Genomic DNA, 15,696 nt, shown 5'->3' with positions numbered 1-15,696 from the left:
TTTTATTAGGATCAAATTCTTTGCCACAAATAACTAGGTGCCATTGGTGGAATTAATTTGGCCCAGAACGTGATTTTGTTTTTTAATTATAGAACTCTGAAGGATTTATACAAAAAATTGAACCACCATTACAGCAGACATTTTCCTTCAGTTCTTCAGGAGGGAGTCTGGCAAGCAACTAGATAGCTTTGTTCTCCAGAACTTTAAATCACTTGCTATTTGGTTGAATTCAGTTTAAATTCCTGCAATAAATTGAACTGGGAGATTGTGGGGCGGTGTGAGTGTCTGGAAAACAGAGTTTGGCCAGAGCCACCAGTGACACTCAAGTTAGCAGTGCAGTTTTCCCTAGCAATTGTATAGCAGTGAAGGAAGCTACACAAAGTAGTCTGGCAAGTAAGATCAGGATCTGCCTCAAGAGGAAAAAAATAACAATAGAGTAAGAAACTGCACAAGTACTGAGAGCAGTGCTTTCACAGTTAGCAAAGACATCAGTTAATTCCCAGACAGTTTCAGTTGTGCTACAGAACTCAGTGCCAAAGGATTTTGCAAAAAGTGGACTGGTCTGAATTAAAAAGCAGTTGAATAATTTGGTATTTGTGTATTAAAACTTGTTTGGGTTTGTGTGTGAGATAAGAGAATGACAGACAATGGCATCTTACAAGTCTGCACATTGATCTTCTGCTAGTTCCAACTCAGAGGAAGTCCAAGTTGAATAAGGCCACTTTATTATTTAAATCAACACTTTCAATTAAAATCTATATATGTTTGTCTGAGTGAAGCTAGCCTACATAGATGTTTAAAACCCTTACAGGTCTTTGTAGAACTGTAAGAATGAGTGCTTCGGGTCACTGTTAAATATTGACACATTTAGAACAATGCCACACAGCAGATGTCTTCCCAACATGTGATGGCAACATTACAAAGCAGAATGAATGGAGCGGAAGCAGCTTTGGAACACCCTGCTGTAACATTCTCATTAGCTCTTAATCTGTAAGGCAGGAGAATAACCCAACTGTACTGAGTACAATAGGGATAGTTGGCCTAATGTTTTTGGTGCGTTAGCCTTCATAAAAAACAGTATTGAATTCAGTTCTCTTTCTGAAGAACAAGGAAAAAATCTGAAGAAAAACATGGCCTGATACAGGCACACAGACACTGGGGACACTCCCATCACTTTGCTCAAGTTATGGAAAACACTGTGAAATCTGGCAAAATATTGTAATGGTTTTCAACACCATATGCTGCTCATATTGCAAGTATAAATTCTATGGCATGTATGATCCTCACTGATTTTTTTAAAATATAATATAACTTCACCTAAATGATTTTTATTTTCTTCTACTTGAAAGAAGACTTCAGGACTTAGCTGTGAGATTCTTAAATATGCTGTTGTCATTCCCTAAGGCCTTTCTCTAGCATTGCTGCAGACTGCACCCCACCTTGCAATTTCATGATGCATGTTTGTGACAGGCAAATCAAACCATCCAGTTAGTTTAGAATTGAGGTGAGAGAGTGCTTTAAATGTAAATTTTACCACAAACAGCGGAATAAAATCTTGCAAGCACTTCCTAGCTCTGCCAGGAAGCAAAGCTATACTTAACTCATTTTAAAATTCATCAAATACATTCTGGGGCGATTCAGATCTTTGGTGTGTCTTTGAAGATAACATGTAGTGGAAGTGTCACACAGTCATTTGGGGGATTGGCCACATTCCGAGATTCTTGTTAGTGAAGATGTAGTTAGGACAGGATTGTAGAAAGAACGGTACATATAGATCTGAGGACTTAATATTGATACTTTATTTGAAAATCTGAACAATTGCTGTTGCGTTCAGTTCAAGAGCTTTTTAAGAAGTGCTGTATATAAAAAGATTAGTGCCATGCCAATGACAAAATTCACATGCACACATGAATTTTAAAAAGGATTGTCAGGTAGTACTTGGGAGAGAGAATATTTCAGAGAAGCTAATACAAAGTGTTATATGATAATTTGCAGAAGTTTCAAAATGCATAGAAAAGATCCCTGGATATTAATGACAAGCTATAAGAATTTAGCTAAAGTATCTGTGTACAAAAGGAGAAACTCCCAGATAAATCTTCCTCCTTTGTTCCTCCTGTCTTAGATTGCACCTTCCTGAAGCTTTGTATCCCTGTAAACTCAACTGCTATTACTAACAGAATTAAATATAGACTGGAATAAACCTCTCAAATTTTATGCTTCATATTTTGTTGGTGTCGTTGTTTAGACATGACTGCTGTCATGTCTCCACAGGGTTATTTGTAAGTACAAATAGTAGTCTCTCAGTTTTAGAGAACCTGTGAACAATCTAACTCCATCAGTAAGATGTTTACTATTGCCTATATTCAGATAGGACCTGGCTTTGAAGTTCAAGATTATGTTTTTTAGTACCTGGGTATGTTCTACCATTGCCTAAAATCCTTAATTAAAAAAAATAACATGCTATACACTAACTAAAAAACTCAGAATGGGAAACTGAAACAGTGTCATGCTTCTAACATATGGTTTAATGAATCTTGATCGTGGTTTTCTATTGTTCATGTGCTTTTGATTTGTTCTAGTACATGACTGCTGCTGCACCTATGCAAGGGACCTACATTCCCCAGTATACTCCTGTGCCTCCAACAGCTGTCCCTATTGAAGTAAGTTTATCTCCATCCATGAAAGTAGAGTGAAGGGGTAGCAGAACTCTTATCTATTATTTCTTCTTGCACCTGTGGTTTGAAAGGGGCCTAAAGTTTCTTTACTGAGGTGGCTGGAAGCTCCCAGCTTTTAAAATTAGAACTGTACATTTCTTCCTCTTTTGTTTTCTTTCTTTTCTTTTCCTTCTCTTTTCTAACCCCTATTTTTATTTTATTTTTTTTTTAATTATTTGCAAGGGCTCTTGTTTTGCATTTGTTTTGTTGTACAGCAGGACGTGGAGTAAAACATCAGTGATTATGACTATTTTTTCCCCATGTACTTGGGAGGGAGATGGGAAGAGACAGGAAAACAAACCCAGCAGGCAGACCACGAAACCAAAAGAGATTTCAAGAAGAGAAGATTGCAAGAGGGTTTGATGCGGTCCTTAGCAAGCATAGGTAATTGCTGAAACATTTAGCGACCAGAAAAAGTGATTGAGCAATGGAAACCTTCCTCTTGTATATACAGACGTGGAGGATGCTGCACTGACTGAGTGCTTTTCATCCTTGAGGAAGGATTCGCTCCCTCCCTCCTTGGGGCTGAGTCATGCTGATGACAGTCTAATGAGTAAGTATTTACTCAACCCTGTAGACCACAAGCTGCCGGGAGAGCGTCAGCTTGGCCTCCACTTCTGTGAAGCTTCATAAGGGCAACTGAGCACAGCAAGAGGAGGGAACCTTGTTATCCTCTTCCCTGTGTGCTTCTCTTTGGCACTACCTTCTTTTATTAACAACTTCTGCCCCACTCTGGGGTAAGGCAAGGAGTGCCAGGGTCTCTGAACTTCTGTCTTCGGCTGTGTGGTCTCTGGATTTTGTGCTATTACTACTCTGTGCTGTGAGGATACTGAGTTAGTGGTACTGGTGACATGGTTCCACCAGCAGTCAAGTGGGCTTATCCTGTTTTCTCCTAGTTCTTTGCAATCATTCCCAAATAATGTCCCACAGGAAAGGCTAATTCTGTTGTGTCATACTGATCTGATCCTGTTTCAGTCTTTTTTTTACCTCGGTATCATTTCACCCTAAGCCTCATTTGTTTATAAATGCACCATGGGTGCCTCTTTTCAAATGCCATTCTTAAGTATTGAACTGGGCAGATACAAATATGAATTAAAAGGAGATGGTGGGATGGAGAGTGATTCATCCAACAGTATTGGCTGCACACCATGCTGACCTGTGCAAACGAGAGTTTAAATTAATTCTTCCTGAGCTCGCCTCCCCGTCACCTGCTGGTATATTCATGCCTTCTAAAGTAACATGGTGCAGTAACTATCTACTATAATAATCCATATATTATCTGAATATATACCCTGTTTTGCACTGAGCCAGTGATGATGATTATTGTTAATGTTTATCTGTATTCATGTAGCATCATGAACAAGGATCCTACCATGCTGGATGCTCCACAGGCAGAGACCAAAAAATTCAAATCTCTGCACCAGAGAGCTTACAATCTCAAGATGAGATGGACACAAACAGAAGGATAAAGACAAGGAAGTAGACAGAAAAAGATAATACTGACAGTCTGTTAAGCAATAAATATGAAGAATTTCTGAAAAATGAAACTGATGTTTTAACAGATGCTTTAAAATAAACTACCTGTTGTTTACACAGGACTCAAATAAAAACAAAGCAAGTGCTTTGTGCTCCCTCTTCTGGCTCTGTTGTGTGCAATAGAGTAATAAAGCATGTTCCCTGAAGAGACCTGCTGTTTATGTGACCAACACTCCAAGCATGAGAGTAAAAGAGAAAATGTAGCTTACTTTGAAAGAGTACAAAAAAACTGAAACCAAGTATTACTCAGACTGTCTAAACAGGATAAGAAGCTATGCATAATGTTAAGTTCATACATATAATCTTTTGTGTGTTTTCTTAGCTACTTCTTTCAAACATATAAATAAAACAAAACTTCATTGGAGCTTTGACTTAACAGATAAATGTCTTTAGCATAAAACAAATTTATTTTGAAGGGAACATGCATAAAAGCAATGCGAAGAGAAGGGCAGTATTTTTCTAAGGTGGCTACATTTCTGTTGGATGTGTAGTAAAGTGGAGAGCAGGAGGCCTAGGTTCTTCCTTTATTGCATTTTAAGTCAAACAAAATAATTGTGAACTAACTGTGAATTGAGGTAGGTAGGTGAAAATTAGAAGAGCCATACATATGTTGTGAAAAAGACAAGAAGTAAAGCCCAGAATCCGCCAAAGTCAGAAGTCTTGCCTCTGGCTTTGAATGGACAGAGAACTTCCCTCAAAGGTGGAAGTGTTTTCCACTGCAGCCTGTGAGAGTAAAGTACGACTGTTATGATGAGAAAGCTTCTTGTTGCTGAATTAGCCCTTTAAAACTAATGATGGAGTTTGTTGTGTTAGCATGTGGTTCTGCTACCTCAAACTCTCTCATTCTCTGGAGAAATACAGGAATGGTGAGCTGATTCTGAGCTGTTTTGCCTAATTTACTGCAGTGAGTAAAATTACTAAGTTTTTCTTGTCCTCATTTGATTCCCTAGGGTGTTGTTGCTGATACGTCTCCACAGACAGTAGCATCTTCATCACAGGAAGCCAGTGGTCAACAGCAACAGATGACAGTGGAAACATCCAGTGAACATGCGCCTGCATATTCTTACCAACAGTCTAAGTAAGTATGCATATGCTTGGTAGCCAGAAGGTTTTGCTTCTTGATTATAGCAGGCCAAATTCAACTCCCTGTTTCAGCAGCATAAATTCTGAGTAGCTTCGTTAAGTTCAGACGAATTCTGGATATGTAGCACTGTAATTAGCAAAAGGTTTTGGCTGATGGCCTCACCTTGGCAAAATGTCCTTGAGTTCCTGCCTACAGTGATATGCTCTCTAACTGTCTGCTGCTTTTCTGGACTCAGAAGAATCTCAGCAACTGTGTTAACAATCGTCACGCTGGGCTAAAGTGGCATCTGGCATCAGAGGTTAAAAAGGTCTTAAATTTGCAATGGTGAAAATATTGGCATAGTACACACTGGCACATGTAAAGGGTTCTTTCTGAAAGTGTAGTTAATGAAGCAGTATGAATTACCCCAAGTTGGTATTTGTGATTGTGCAAAATTGGTGCCATGCAGACACTGAGCGGTCAAGAACTGGAAATGGAAAAAGAATGAGTGGAAAGAGGTGAGGAGAGGCGCTGCTCAGTCTGTCTCCATTCCTCTGCTCCTTTTGTTTACTTCCCATGGAATACCTTGGAAAGTTCAAAATTTATACACTGACAGCTGGATTTAGAACTCCTAATTCATCTTCAGAGTAATCCTCAATCACAGCTTCTCTTTACTACAATAAAAGCAGTCTTCACAAAGGGAAGTTACTTAGCGACAGGATACTCACTGGGACTGATCAATGTTGGACAGATTCTAGGAAGAAGCACAGACTGAATCCTTTATTAATACATGTATATTGAACAGCAGCATCAGTGTGAAAAGAGAATTACACATGTTTTATCTTGGACAAGAAAGAAGACAAATAGCCAGACAAGAAATATGTTAGATATGTCAGTCAATGCATCATGACTCAGTACTTACAGAGGCATCAGATATGAGCTGGTATAGGAAAGATTAGAATTCTACCAGTCTGTCAATTACTTTACTTCATTTTTGAAATCTGGAAGGGGAAGATACATTTGTTTACCTATCATATGAGTAGCAAATGGTTTCAGATCACACAATCTCCCTTTTTGACCACCGTAAAACAGAAGACCTCTATTTTTTTTGTCATGCCCATATCTGTCTGTATGTACATATTACAAAGGCAATCAATCAAAAGCTTTTTGTCGATGTACCCAATTGGAGACACAGTCTATGCACGTGTATCTTTCTAGCCAAGAGTCTCTCTGTAGCACCCATAAATAAATTATTGCAAAACCCTTATAGAATATAATGGGCAAAGAGAGAAATATATGTCTATACCATCCTTTTGACTTGCTTTGATGACTGTGTTCTGTAGCCTTTGGATCTGGCCATTCCTGTGTCTCTGTTTCCTTTTGCTTAAGTCTCAAAGCAGAAGGACTTAGGTTTAGAAGGCCTCATAAGGTAGCTGTAAGCAGCAGAGTCTGGCATTTTTCCCACATAAGAGGAAACAGCACTGCAATTCTGTGGGTGCTGTGTTTCTTGCCAATGTGGTGAGTTTCCTGAGAATGAGATCCCTCATCTTTCCTTGTCAGCTACAGCCTTTTTGCAATGATGGATATACCTTTAATGGCACTTGCATTTATATTCAGGGAAATTTCTCCCTTTTTTAATCACACAGATCCACTACAGATTTTTTTATTATACTTATTTCAGTATTTTTTTTATGAAATGGGCCCTCTATTTATGTCTGCCAGTTACAGGCAGAAATGCAGTGTGGGAAGCTGTAGAAACAAGCAAACTATACACAATATACACAACATAACTTGTGACAAAATATTTCAGTAACCTCTAATATAAAACCAAATGAAGTTTTTTTATAATTAAAATATAATTTTATTACTCAAGGGCACATTTATTGATAACAAACATCATGCCTAATATACAACAGCAATTATCAAAGCAAGATAAGAGAAAGTATTTAACATGACTGCCCAATGATTTTGTTAGATAAAGGCAAAGGAAAAGGCAGACAGTATAAAATTATTTCATAGGAGCTGATCAGTCAGGAGAAAAGTTATAACACCATATTTCCTTATATTTATTTTCTTTACAACAATCATGAAATTGCAGGCAACAAAGGAGAGACAATGTACTAAGAATGAACTGGGTGGTATAAGGACTCTGTACTCTCTTTGTAAGTAAAAATAAACCACGAAACTTAAAATTTAAGTTCCACTTCTTTAATCAGCATACATGTTCTTTTATTTAATATGCTGAGTTCTGTACTTGAGGATCCCACCCAAAGATGTTCGGAAATGGTAACTTCATGTCAAAAACCTGGCTAACTATTGTATAGGTAGAACAGCTCTTGATTTCTGAGCAGAGGAATCTACTTTATGAGGAACTCACCTTAATTGTTTTAGACCTTACTACTTTTTTTTCCATGTAAATATTTAATTTTGCACATAAAAGTGCAAAACCTATGAAATGGAGATCAGTGGATATCCTTGCCCCAGAAAAGAATACACTCTTACCTGCATGCAGAAATCTGCTGGACGACCTACTCTAATTTTAAATGTGGAAAGAATTATGTTTTTCTGGAGGTTTTTGTGGGCAAAATCAATGCCAGGTTAGATTAGAGAGCGTGTGCTGTGACCCTTTGGTGACACCAGCCACTCTACTCAGAGCAGCAGTAAAACCTCAGAAGGTGAGCATTCAACTTGAATACTCCTACCGGAAATTATGCAGAGAAAATCTGAAGAAAATAGTTAATTGTTGCATTCCACATAAATTTGTTGTTGACATTCAAAATACTATTTTTCTGGCATCATGCAAGGGAAAAATCCTTTGGTAAATTTAAAATTGTAGTTTTAGGTTTGCCATCCCAGACAAAAAGTTCTGTGGCAAATGTTAGGACATCGACATTCCTCACAATTTAACTCATAATTTTAAAACTAATTTTAAACTACGAAAGGCAAAAGTGTTAATGCGTGCAAAAGGAGAGATACTGCATTTTCTTTTGTTAAGCTTTGGTCAGAAAAGGATTTTTTCCATTTAAGTTTTGAGGACTGTAGGAAAAACAACAGCTGACCCTTACTGATAGCCCTAGACATGGAACAGCATGTATACGTAGGTTCTACATCTCCCCAAAGATCTCACAGTCTTGTTAAGATAAGTTTGATGTGACATATCTTTAAATGACATGAAACCTCAAAAACAGAAAATGAGAGTTATCTTCTCTAAGAAAAAGGTCAATAGTTTTGCTTATTCCCTGTGCTAAATTTAAAAAGATTTAACACTATATGATCAAAAAATATATTTTTCTAATTCATATTATGTTGAATGTTTCTACTAAGCTAGCCATAACTGGCTCATTAAGCAGACTGCTCCACAGTTTAATTGTTGTTGCCATCAGAAAATGTGTTATTTCTAGCAAATTGGATGTATCTTTTATTGTAATTTTATCCTTCATTTCATTATTAGTATCCAAAATAAATGGCGGTACTAATTATTATGAAAATATTCACCCTCTTATTGAATTACTTTTGAAAGATTTATATGTATTCATCTCATTTCATTGTAGTTAGACTGCCTATTAAGCATAGCATTAACAAGAGTAAATTCATCTGCTTAGAGTGTGTTAATGTCCCCAAAACAGGAATTCCCTAGTTTTGCCTGACTATTTTCAGTTTATTGGTGGTATCATATTTAAACAGCTGTGAAGTTAGTTTAGCTTGGAGTACTTTTAAAGTGAATTGGGTGGAAAAAAAGGAGAGAAACCTATTTCAAAGTTATTTTGACTTAATGACCACTTTAATTCAATTGTTTTTACAGACAATAAACAGGACTGAAGAATGTCGGTCTGAAATCTTTGCCTTGAATGGAGAAACTTCACTGAACAAGAAGTTGGCTTCCAGTTTGCACAGGCGTCAAATGAATGCTTTTTTTTTCTACCTTTCCCAATGAAAACAAAACAGTGTTTTTATGTGCTGTGCAAATGGTTCTGTCATGTAGTCTGACAATTTTATTTTTGCTATATTTTTTTTTTCAACTAAAGGAAAAAAACCCAGAGGAAAAATGCTGGGTTGACATTTCATCTGGACAAACATTTGAATTCAGAATTTACCTGGAGGCGTAGCTAGATTTTTTTTTTTTTTTTTTTTTTTTTTTTTTTTAAACAGAGAAACTGATGATGTCAAGAGGGAGCAAGTTGCGATGAAAACCAATTGTCTTCCTCAAAAATTAAGCTACTCTTTTTCTCTCATTTTCTTTTTCTTCTTGTTTTAAATCTAGAGTGCTTTTTGGTTTTTGGTTTTTTGGTTTTTTTTAAAGAAATGTTTAGGTAAGGTTTATCTTGAATCTTAATTGCCTTAATTTTAAGGACGTCAAAGGCTCTCAAGGCAAGCTGTCAACGTCTTGTTAGAAAACCCGAGAATGAATTGAAACTGCTCACACCGGTGCTGGTGCAGAAGTTTAATAGACTGAGTTTTTGGGGTGAACAAAAAATAAACTGTACAGTTTAAAAGAAAATGATTTTCTTCTTTTGAAGAAAAGTTGATGATAAAGGAACTGTGGCAACTGAAAGGATTGGAAAAATGCTGGGACTTTTATGAACTTTGTCTTAATTGTTGACAGAAAAAAAAATTCTAGAAGGCTAAAGCATTTTACAGTAAAGTTATTGAATTGAGAAAAAAACTTGCTGCATTATAGAGAATGCAGGGGTTTTTTCTTGCAGAATGCAGATTTTTTTATTTACAAAGCGTGATCGCTAGCAAAAGCATTAGTGCTTTTTATCTGCAGTCTTTTTTATGAGCTTTAAGAAGTTTTTAGTCTGCTTTGCTTGTCACATTGCAAAAACCTAGCTTAAGAGCATAAAAAAAAAAACTTAAGTAGATAGGAGCTTATGGTCAAAAAAAGTGCAAAAAAAGCAATAGATAGAAGAAATTGTTGACAATTTCTGTAGTCTTTCCTAGTTGTGAACAAATGCAGCCTATGGATGGCCTATTTTATACCAAAGATGAAGTGACACCCTAACGCAGTCCAGAAGATAGAGGTTTTTTTCTTTTTTTATCTTTATTTGACCTACATGGCCGGACCAGTTCTTACTTTCTCGTTTGTTTAAACTATCTTCCACTGGTGTTTTACATACTGCATATGTTTATAGTGGAAATTTCAGAATAGTTGGTATTAGAAGCTTTTTGATTATGTGCTTTGGAGACCATCCCAAAGCAAGGGGATTGGGTTACCAACTAATCTGTCCAGGCGGGCTTTAATTTTGATGAGTTTTTATCTTTAATTGCCTGATCTTTGGTATTTCTACTGAAACAGCAGTCTTCCTTCTGAATTCCTACATACCGCAGATTCATTTCTTCACCTCAGTCTTTGTCATCGTCCAGCATGCATAGCCACCTTAGTTCTGTATTTATTTTTCAGTGTTGCATTTGAGTTGCCAGGTAGATGCAGGAGAAAGCAAATGTGATCTTTCTTCTCATTTTTACTCTCCAACAGAAGCAGAAATTTTGAAAACAATGTAGTATTTTCATGCAGGCAGGAAGTTAAAAACTGTTCTTCTCTGCTATGATTTCTGTTGTCTTAATATGTTGACTGACAATCACTAATTAGTATGATTAGGCAAAGAAAAAAAAAAAAAGACACTAAATTTAACCCACCAAACTCTGTTTTAGGAATGACAGTTATTTTCCATAGAGCAATCTTGATTATGGCCCTTAGTTTTTCCAAACAAACAAATGGAAAAGGTGAGAAGCAAGTCAAAAGATGATTTTTTTCCTTAAGGAGGCAGAAGAGAAGCAGCATTTCAGTATATACATACATGCACACATATCTGTGTGTCAAAATTAAACCAAACATTTTTAAACTTTCCTCCATCCAGAAGAGAGGGGAGGGTTCATCACATTTATTGTGGTGGATTAGACACAGGGTATCCATTAAAAATAATGAAATTAAAACATATGTATTGGATCAATCTGATTCAGCTGCCCAATCCTAAAAGGAGATCTGTGTTTCCCTAACCTGAATTTTTTGGGGAAAAAAACACAATTATTTTTTTAAATCAATAAAACAAGATCGTATTTTTTAACATAGTGGGAGGGGGGAGGGGGTTTCCCAAATAAATGCTGCTAGATATGCAACATAGAAAAGAGAGAAATGGAAGTTGACATGGTTCTTCAGCATAGGAAGAGGGCCTGATTTTCAGAAGTGGTAAAACTGCTTTCTCCAGAGTAGTAGTGGATATTCAGCACTTCTGAAAACCAGATGATGCCAAAGTAAAAGAACAACATCACCCACAACATGTTTTCAAATCAGAAAAAAAACACCTCTCTTTCTGTTTCATATGCTGTCTCATTACTTGTTGCTTTTTGAGAGTGGCACTTGAATTTTGTCCTTGGATAAAGGTTCCCTCTTTCTTTGGAGGGCATAGGAGGGAAAAAAATCAATCTAGCCTTATTTTCTTCCTTTCTACACGTACTCTCTTTCTGTCTCTCTCTGAATTATTTGTACAAGTGGAGATAATCCCCGGCACAAGTCAGTTATGTATGAAATAAAGACATTTCTTTCTGTGTTAGTTCTAATGTGACACAAAAAAAGTCTCATTTACTATCAACAATGAGGCTACAAGGTAGCTACCATGTGGCTGATGAATATGCTGAGGTACCTTCTTGTTTCTATTCAGAACTCTGCTGCTTTATTTATACATTCAGAAACATTTTTTCTTATTTTTTCAGTGAAGTTAAACAATCTCAGTGTTTTTTATTAAGCCGGACAGGCAACATGATATCACAGTGCCTGTCACTTTTAAAATGTTTCAATTGCATTCTGTATTAGAATTGTTCCCTTTTTTTCCCATGCTATAATGTTCAATAGTGTTTGAAATCAAAAGAAACAGAGCAAGGAAGTAGAGGAAGAAGAGGAAAGAAAATGGATCCCTTAAATGCAATTCATCTTGTTACTGATCCCCCCCCAAAAAAAAAACAGTGAACTGGTCTGAAAGTCTATGAATTATAAACACTGTGAGCCTTGAGTATAAACAGTCATAGATCATAAGGTAAGAAAAAAGCTTATTTGGAACATACGAAGTGCTCAGAAAGTGGTAACTTATTTCTAAAAGTTAAAAATGTGATAAAAGTGAACAGTGAAATAGCAACATGCTACATGGATATTGTCATAGGAGAGGAATTCTTGGTGGCCTCTGAAATCTAGAACTGGTTTTCTTTATGTTCTGGCTAATATGATTTTTTTCAAGGTTTATTATTATTAACTGTATTAACTGTTAAAGTTTCTGGGTTTTTTCGTGGTTTTTTTTTTTTTTTAAGACCTGAATTTGTAAAGTCACTATCTGTGTCTGTCTTGCCAATTTAGCTTTAAATATCAGGAGAGTTCCTGAAAGATTGTAGAAACAACTCTAGATGTCTAAGGCAATGGTGCCTGGCCCAGAGGTCTAGAAGTAACATCAATCCATAAGCTGAACTGCGTATGTACTTTCCATCACACCTGAATTCTTGTAAATAATCAAATCTGGATGTTTGGGTTTGGTAATTTTGGTTTTACCTTATAAGTTAAATCCAGAAGGGGTGTCAGAAAACTATGAATTATGGCTAGAAATTTCTGAATACCTGGGCTTGTCATTGAACATCGAGAAAAAAAAAAAAAAAAAGACAGTGGAACTGAAGAGAATATGATACTCGCAGGTGCTGACCCAAGTATAGATCAGGGCACTGAAAAATCTTACTGTTCCCACTGAGATTGCAGAGGGACTCTTCTTCCTATCTGGCTCTACTGCTGGTTTTGTAAGCACTTTTCACCTGTGACAGTCAGGCCTCAAATTGTGAATGTCCTCTTATTGCCTTCCAGTGAAACAGACTCTTGAAATGTCCTTAGCCTGTGCTTACCTGTATAGTTCTGTTTACCAAGAGACTGCCTTGGTTGTGTTGGTCAAGAAATCCACCGTAATGCAGAATGAGGCATATTTGAGAGCAACTGCATCACATTTGTATCATCTTCTGCTATGGATGCATGCCCAAATGTGGAAGATAAAGGCTGGTCATTAGAGAAGTGAGGGCTTAACCTTTCAATGGGCAATTGGGCTGTAGCATTCGAATGGATTTTTACACAAGTAAAAATCAAATGAAGGGTATTATTTATGTATGTATGTGTACCAAAACTCAGCAAATTTGAGGAAGCCTGCATTGTAATAAAGTTTATTTTTAATATGTCATAGTATTTGGATCTATATTATGTTGTTTATGGTACTGAAGGATGGGACTGATACTAAGTGTTTAAAAAATTGCCATGCTTCATGATTTTAAGCTTGATGGTGCTCCTCATGCCACTTCATTTTAGTGCTGAGGTTGACATGAGCAAAACAGGTTTAGGCAGACTCACTTAACTCCACCTATGGCAAGAGTCATGCTAAAGAGTGATAATGTGCTTAAAGTAATGAATCAATCCATTTTTAGTGATGAGACCAAATGTGGTAGTTGAAGATAGTAATGTTTGATACACGCATGGTCAACATTTCCTTTCTAAACTTTATTTAACATGAAATTGGTCTGGATATAAAAGAAGTGCCCTAGGGTAAGGGGTTTTCCTGGTCTTTCTCGGTAGCCCACGTGAACTAAGAAAACAGTCACGGTGTGATGGAAATGCAAAACAGAAAACAACAAAAATGCTGACATTTGATGCATTAGTCTATTCTATTTAATGACAATTGACCCTAGTAACAAAGACTCCATTCATTTCTAATACACATACACACAGTCATGCACACACACTTTCTCAGAAGGAGGGCTGAGTGAGCAGCAGACTTCTCCCCTTCAGTGGAGCAGATTTCTAGAATCTCAGAAAGCAGCAAAGATGCAGTGTAAGGAGAGTTATTTTCTTCTCAAAAAGAGCACCAACTTTTTCTGCATTGCTCCTGTTCCCCAGATAGGCTAGAGCGCTGGATGTACCCCAGAGATTTATTCACCTTTGTGCCTCAAAGCAGGCAGAAGAGACCCTTTCTTCTCCCCTTGATTAATATGCTCTTTGTTAATATTGAACAGAAAATTATGAGAGTAAAGCTGTAAAAGAAATGAATCCCAGTGTTGGTTCAGCTTTCCATGATAAGTAAAAATTCTTGTGTTTATTTCAGTTGTTCAGTTCAGTTGTTAATTCCCCAACAGTGACAGCCAAGTTCCTTTACCTTAATAAAAATGCATAATGAAGTGAAAAATGTCAGCCTTTGACAGGTTCACAAATCCATTTTTCCTTGCAGGTTGAAAGTCTGCAAGGTGTAAGCACCTTCCCAGATCTGGATCTGTTGTCCTTAAGAGAGTATCTGCCCAATATTAATTTTTCTGCCTTTAAGTGTCTTTCTCTTGGATGATAATTTTATGAATTTGGTGAAATTTACAGTCAGTTATATTTTTAAAAGCCCAAAAATACAGCCTAGAGAAGAGAACATGATGTTTATGTAATTAAAGTATTAATAAATATGCTGTATTACAGAGTGGAAGAAAATTCTACTATCTTTTAGAGGCAAAACAATTTTATGTAAAACCAGGAAGTGAACAGAATTCATTTAGGAATTTTTAGTTGTTGTCCTTTTAAAAGGAGAATGAACAGATTCTATCTGTATGAAAAATCAAAGCAGCTTTGAAAGCAGATGAACTTCCTTTCAAGAAAACATGCATCACAAAAATGGGGCAGAGGTTCTTTAAAGCCCTTACAGACCTCACTGTAGCCAAAATGTAGAACACAGAACCTCTGCGATACATTAAATTATGAATCTTATTTATATGGGCATCTGTGTGCTGATGTCTCAGAATGTCTTTGAAAGATCTGTACTGCTATGATTTATTTTTTTTTATGTTTTCCATTTGTAACACAACCCTAAATAGCTGCCATTTTCCCACTCCTGGGGCTTTCTGTAGATCAGTGGATGTTAGGTTTAAACTTCTGTTTTCTTTGATGAAGCTTTCAATAAAAAAATAAAGAAAGAAAAGAGCTGGGTGATTCTGTGTTCTTGTGACACCTTTCTGCAGAGGCTTCCCACGGCTATGGCTCTGTGCTGAGAACAGAGGGAGCAGAAAGGCTTTGCGGCAAATTCTGCTGCCTCCACATCTTCACCAAATGGAAGAAAAGAATCAGAGAGACGAGTCAACTCTTTTGGCCCATCAGCAGCACAACCACCCATGTGCTTCGAGGTGAAATGCAGGAGAAAGTTTTTCTCACACCAAGACTGAATATTTACTGCTGATGGGTATCTGTTGTCCAGGTTCTCAGCTGTGCACCTGCTAGAAGAACATTGCCTCTGTTTCTGAGGCTTATTTTAAAGAGTGACTTCAGGGCAAAATTTGCCACATGGAAGACAGAAAATCTTTATTTACGAAATAAGTACAGCCTAAGCAGTGGTAGTG

General features: G+C 36.8%; 1 protein-coding gene across 8 annotated transcripts in view; it reads left to right on the top strand.

Annotated features, from left to right (window-relative positions):
- Positions 1 to 15,281, top strand: part of RBMS3 (RNA binding motif single stranded interacting protein 3) — a 766,388-nt gene extending 751,107 nt beyond the window's left edge. For 5 of the 8 annotated variants that reach the window (XM_050319193.1, XM_050319165.1, XM_050319175.1 and 2 more), the window contains 3 exons: positions 2,580 to 2,660; positions 5,201 to 5,328; positions 9,116 to 15,281. In XM_050319193.1, coding sequence (XP_050175150.1) covers positions 2,580 to 2,660; positions 5,201 to 5,328; positions 9,116 to 9,122 — 216 coding nt within the window. In that variant the 3' untranslated portion in view covers positions 9,123 to 15,281. Of the gene's footprint in view, positions 1 to 2,579; positions 2,661 to 5,200; positions 5,333 to 9,115 lie in introns of those variants that run through there. The other 3 variants (XM_050319185.1, XM_050319221.1, XM_050319212.1) reach the window with 1 other exon arrangement.
- Positions 15,282 to 15,696: the final 415 nt, after the last annotated feature.

The sequence above is a fragment of the Myiozetetes cayanensis genome, unplaced genomic scaffold (genome assembly GCF_022539395.1).
Source record: "Myiozetetes cayanensis isolate MyiCay16 unplaced genomic scaffold, myiCay2020 scf1, whole genome shotgun sequence".
Lineage (NCBI taxonomy): Eukaryota > Metazoa > Chordata > Aves > Passeriformes > Tyrannidae > Myiozetetes > Myiozetetes cayanensis.
Note: the sequence above shows the minus strand (reverse complement) of the source record. Positions and strands in the feature narration are given on the sequence as shown.